At 43.0% G+C, this 6,258-nt stretch overlaps 1 protein-coding gene across 1 annotated transcript; it reads left to right on the plus strand.

The window, feature by feature from the left end:
* The first annotated feature begins 261 nt into the window (after positions 1-261).
* On the plus strand, positions 262-6,055 carry LOC5510017 (neuronal pentraxin-2). The gene is made up of 7 exons (XM_048722639.1): positions 262-300; positions 1,538-1,778; positions 2,011-2,414; positions 2,877-3,108; positions 3,453-3,670; positions 5,193-5,369; positions 5,766-6,055. The coding sequence occupies exons 2-7, from the start codon at positions 1,546-1,548 to the stop codon at positions 5,984-5,986; spliced, it is 1,485 nt and encodes a 494-aa protein (XP_048578596.1). The 5' UTR covers positions 262-300; positions 1,538-1,545; the 3' UTR covers positions 5,987-6,055.
* The last annotated feature ends 203 nt before the right edge of the window (positions 6,056-6,258 follow it).

Below are 6,258 nucleotides of genomic sequence, written 5' to 3' on the forward strand. Positions count from 1 at the left end.
TCTCGCCATCAGAGAAAAGCGGTAAGTAGGGTCGGATCTAGCCTTTCGCTACATGGGGATGTTAGACGTATCTCGCCATCAGAGAAAAGTGGTAAGTAGGGGCGGATCTAGCCTTTCGCTACATGGGGATGTTAGACGTATCTCGCCATCAGAGAAAAGTGGTAAGTAGGGGCGGTTCTAGCCGTTCGCTACATGGGGATGTTAACGCATCTCGCCATCAGAGAAAAGTGGTAAGTAGGGGCGGATCTAGCCTTTCGCTACATGGGGATGTTAGACGCATCTCGCCATCAGAGAAAAGCGGTAAGTAGGGGCAGATCTAGCCGTTCGTTACATGGGGATGTTAAACGTATCTCGCCATCAGAGAAAAGTGGTAAGTTTGGGCGGATCTAGCCTTTCGCTACATGGGGATGTTAGACGTATCTCGCCATCAGAGAAAAGCGGTAAGTAGCGGCGGATCTAGGCTGTCGCTACATGGGGATGTTAGACGTATCTCACCATCAGAGAAAAGTGGTAAGTAGGGGCGGATCTAGCCTTTCGCTACATGCGGATATTAGACGCATCTCGCCATCAGAGAAAAGCGGTAAGTAGGGGCGGATCTAGCCTTTCCCTACATGCGGATATTAGACGTATCTCGCCATCAGAGAAAAGCGGTAAGTAGGGTCGGATCTAGCCTTTCGCTACATGGGGATGTTAGACGTATCTCGCCATCAGAGAAAAGTGGTAAGTAGGGGCGGATCTAGCCTTTCGCTACATGGGGATGTTAGACGTATCTCGCCATCAGAGAAAAGTGGTAAGTAGGGGCGGATCTAGCCGTTCGCTACATGGGGATGTTAACGCATCTCGCCATCAGAGAAAAGTGGTAAGTAGGGGCGGATCTAGCCTTTCGCTACATGGGGATGTTAGACGCATCTCGCCATCAGAGAAAAGTGGTAAGCGGATCTAGCTTTTCCCTAAAGGGGGGTTTGGCTCATTGACAAAGGGGGAGGGGGTAATCAGACGCATCTCGCCATCAGAGAAAAATAGTAAGTAGGATGGATCTAGCCTTTCGCTAAAGGGAAGGGGTTGGCACAGTGGCAAGGGGGAGGAGGTTGTTTTTAGTTTACATATAAGTTTCTGGCAGCCCAGGGGGGGGTTGGGGGTAAACCCCCTATTAACCCCCTAAACATTCCCCCTAGATCCGCTACTGGTAAGTGTGATTAGTTTTAAAAATTCGCGTCAATAAAAACAGGTGATTCTTGCAAGCTAATTTAGCTAACCTTCTAACTACGATGGCCATGGTAGTGTGTCAGTGTGAAATGGTACGTTAGGTTTGGGAGTGAAATGAAGGATAAGTGGAGTTAGCTATCTCTCTGTTAGCTATAGTAGTTTCGATACCAAGCATACCTTTCTTTTTAAGAAGCAACATTTTTTGTCTTTATTTAAGTCTTTATTTTAGATAATGTCTCATTACATTTCCTGTATTTTTGGCTGGTAAGATAATAGCTTTGATCCGCAAGTTTCTGGTAAAATGTTTTGGCATTATATTTTTCCCCCGCAGTTCCAAAAATGTCTATTGCACACTTCCCAAATAAGGACATCACATCAAAGCTGTCACTCGCTGCCATTACCAAGAACCCGCTGACAGAGGTCAGCATAAGTCTGTGGGCTCAGCTTCCCGTCGTCAGGGCCTCCCAATCAAGGACAGCATTTACTTTCATTGATAGCTCAAACGCCTCCGCGATAGCCTTGCGATTCACCACTAAAGGGATATTTGAACTTGATATACATGGCTCTCTAAGGTAAGAGAAAATGCAAATAAGTCAAACAATTATGGTTTGAATCGCGCCGGTTTTTTCTAGCTCATAATTGAAAATCCGCTAAAATCATTTTTGTTTAACATTCTTATCTCATTGAAGGAATTTGTTTTAATATATATATTTTGCTGTCTTTTAAGTATTGGAGCAGGATGAGATTTTCAGGATTAAAACTGTATATTACCTAGACCTAATCTGAGCTTCTTATTTTACCCAGAATGCTTCATGGTCCTCCGGTTGTTGACGGCAAATGGCATCATTACGGAATCACGTGGCGGTCAAATGATGGTCACGTGGAGATACATGCGGACGGTATACTGAGACTCAGCCAGACGGGATTTGCCACTGGCCACACCCTCCCAGCCGGGGGCACCATGGTACTTGGGCAATCCTATCGGGTTCTCAATGGCGCCCTTAATCAAGATTCGGATTTGAATTTCCATGGCAACCTTACTAGTGTGAACATTTGGAGTCGTCTGTTGGGAGGCCTGTCCATGGCTGCTTTGAGCAAAGGGACTGGACTCGAGTCTGGTGACGTTATAAGCTGGAAGAATCTTGCTAAGGAGGACAACAAGATGGGGAACGTCACACTTCAAGCACACGATGATATCAGATCACCAGGTAAGAAATATAGTAGTCATCGAGCTAGGAGTGCAATGGAACCTTCTGTACGGCATGTTGTACAGTAAAACCGGCATATAACGGACACCCTCGTGACTCAAGCTAATGTTTATTGTACGGTAAAACCTGTGTATGACGGACAAACTTGGAACACAAGCCATATTTGTTGTACGGTAAAACCTGTATATAGTGGACACGCTTGGAACACAGGAAAATGTTTTTTGTACAGTAAAACCTGTGTATGACGGACACCCTTTAGACACAAGCTAATGTTCGTTCAACAGTAAAACCTGTATATAACGGACAACCTTGGGATACAAGCTTATGTTTGTTGTACAGTAAAACCTGTGTATAACGGACACCCTTGGGACACTAAGGTTTGTACGGCATGCAAATCAACCAATGAGAGTGCGAATAGCACAGAAGCTGCATAATAAATATTTTTTTCTGTTTACATTTCAGTGCGCTCAGTCGATTTTTATTTGGATTTTGGCGCCGTCAAGTCCACCAGTAATTACGGCAGATTTCCAGGAACTTTTCCTGATCTGGAAGCCTTTACTCTCAGCATTTGGGTCAACAGGCCAAAAGCAGAGGAGAGCGGTCTCGTGGCGTATAGCATCCCCGGTGTGCCCGACTACTTTGGACTTTATCATAAATCGGATACGCTGTCGATCAGCCTCTTAAACAAGTGGTTGTAAGTAAACGTTATCTCTCTACCTCTTAAACACTGCTTTCTTCCACCCAGGCGCGAGTACCCAGGATTAGCTGACGGGGGGAGGGGGGGGGGGGGGCAACGACTAGCAGTGCACCCGTTACAAGAACTCCCGCTATAAGTGATCTTCATTTTTTTGTTATCTAAAATTTATAACATAAATAAACAAACCCAATGGAAAAAAACGTTATAGTAATGCTTTTGTGATCTACCCATCAATAATTATGTTTGCCGTTTGGAGTTCAGCTCAGTGGAATCCCGCTAATACCTCGAGCCCCTAGCAGCAAGATATTGATGTGCTACCCAGCTTCTCGTGTTTCCCCTAGATATTTCCCCATCACGCCGTTCGCTGCTAATGGCTGGGTGTGGTTTGGGTGGCAATGGAGGAAATCGGATGGGCGGACACTCTGTTATATCGGAGACACGCTTGTGAAGAACGGCACTTATGAAGTAGGTTCTACGATGCAAGGAGGAGGTATACTAATACTTGGCCACGAATTAGACGCCCATGGTGGAGGCTTTCAGACGTCTCAGGTGTTAACCGGTAAGCTACCCCGTTAAAAAATGTTGATCAACCATTCCATTGTTATTGTTTATCGTTGAAAATACAATGGTTTATACGCAAGGAAACTTCAAAATAACAATCTAAGAATGAAGTCTGATATGTTATTGACCATATTTGATTGAAGGAAAATTGGTTAGTTGCTTGAATAAGCCGATGGAAATGGATGCCTTGAGTCCTTCGGCATTGAGCGGGAGCAAAAAATGGTGGCATGATTTCCATTTTTTTAGGAAGGAGAATGGGCCGCGATGACGGCCGTGATGCACGACAGCTTGTACGGAGGCTCGGAATGTACGCATTATCGCACTAAAGGCATCTCTGTTAAGTTTGACAAGTTGGTCAACTTGAAATAAATCAAAGGGGTTATGATTTCAACTCCATAAAACAGTGGTGGATCAGAAAAAGGGGTTGCGAGAGTGACAGCCCCCAATGGAAGAAAAAAAAGAGAGTCGTCACCTTCCACCTTCCCTTTAATAAAAAAAAATCCTGCATCCGACGATATAAAGCCATAATTTATTAAACTATTTTAAGCTGTTAACACTATTTAGACCGGGGAGGGGGGTTGGCTTTTGAGCCCCCCAGCACCTTTGATCTGTAATAATTTTTGAACTAGTAGGGCTAGAGCATTCAAATTTGATGACTTTTCCTTAAATTTATCTGGGAGCAGTTTGGTGTAAACAAAATTTTGATATATGTACCCTGGTAACGATAGCACCTAAGTTTTGAGACATGCGATATTAAAGGTTCCATGACAATCAATGACGTCACAGGTGTCATATATTGTTGTCATAGAAACAGTGTCACTAATAACATATGTCTACTGAAATATAATAAGATGATCGTAAAAAGACATACAGAAATACATATCTTTAAAAAAACCCTGAAATATTGCCCGTTTCTGGTAACTTAAGTGACGTCATCGTGACAACTTTTTTGATGAATATCGTTCACTTTTTGAATACGAACCGATTATGATAACGTATTTGGATTATGGATGTTCTATGCCATATGTCCTTAAATGACGTCATAATGACGTCATATAGCAACACAATATATCATTTTGTTCCTCTTTGTCAAATAATGATTCTTTAGAAATTTGGTCATAATAGCTCCAATGGCTCAAAAGTTACGGATGGGGGGCCGAAAGAGACCCCCCTTCCCCCGGTCAGGGGAAGTCCCAAAAAAACCCGGTCTGAATAGAGTTAAGTAATAAAAGAAAGCATCGCGCAAGACAGTTATGAAGTTTAAATTCAAAGCTGCATAAATTTCATTTTAAGACTCAGTCACACATTTTATTAATTATTTAGTCATTAAAAAATAGTTATTTTTTACAGTTTTGATTGACTTATCAAGTAGTCTTGGTCAGGGAGTGTTTATCAATTACACCGAGGGGAGGAAAGATTTTTACTCAAGACACCTTAAAATTTCAAAGCCCCCCCCCCCCCCCCCCCCCCCCTCCTTGGTGTATTTAATGAACACTCCCTTATTTGCTTTTTGTTCTCAGGGCACATGAGCCACTTCAACGTGTGGAGCGTTTTCCTGGACAATTCGGATCTGATGGCCTTACACCGAGGAGGTGATGCATTCGAGGGTGATGTCGTACCGTGGAGCATCTTTCGCAGCACAGGCTCATACTTTGGGGCCATAAAAGTCGTGGAATATTCCCCATGCACAAGCCAAAGTAAGGTTTTCTCAGGATCACATTTCCCCCCTTTGTTACGACACGAGATGCGTGCATTTCTATTTTAAATTTGTTTAATTGGGGTACGTCCTGCATGGGCCTAGTGCCCGTTTACGTATAACACCATTGGGCATCTTTTGTATATCACAATTCTTGTCCAATCAAGCTATAAAAAAGCTTTAATTTAAACAATCTGGTTGTTTGAAGTGATGGCAATTTGGATAAAAAGTGAGTTTTTTGCATGAGAATGTCTATTTTCATGATTCACGGATAAGCAATGATCAAGAAATTATCTGTCCTTTCACGAATAACGAAACAAGCCCTTACCGGTCCAGTATGTTTAACCGGGAAAAGTATTTCCTTATTCTAATGTTCTATGAATGTTTGTTTTATTAGCGGCTTCTGTTATGGCTCTACGCTCTTCCTGGTGTGAGAAATTTATTAATGCTGTTGGTCCCTTTGTGACACTGTGCGATAGAAGACCGACGATCAAGACAAGGCTTCTACGTTGTTACATAGCAGGTTCCTTACAGAAGGATGCTAATGGGCTCTTTTGGTCCGACGAGGGGTCCCTGTTGTACACCCGCAATGAAGAACTCAGAATAATCCACGATTAGACTATGTGCGTCTTTATTTGCTCTAAACACTTTGGCATATCAAGTTAGTATTACAGTGTGTTGCCCCAATTACGGACAGTTTTTGCATTTTAGCACCATAACTTCGGCCTCAATGGACCAGCGTCCTGGCTACTACGAATACGTGACTCTTACCAGTTAAAACTCCTATACCAAGTGATAAACTGGTAGTTTTGGAGCACCAGCACCAAAAACACAATAGAACAAAATCCAAAAATAAAGACCTTAGACACTTACGAGGAAACAAACATATT

Source organism: Nematostella vectensis, chromosome 15 (assembly GCF_932526225.1).
Source record: "Nematostella vectensis chromosome 15, jaNemVect1.1, whole genome shotgun sequence".
NCBI classification, from domain to species: domain Eukaryota; kingdom Metazoa; phylum Cnidaria; class Anthozoa; order Actiniaria; family Edwardsiidae; genus Nematostella; species Nematostella vectensis.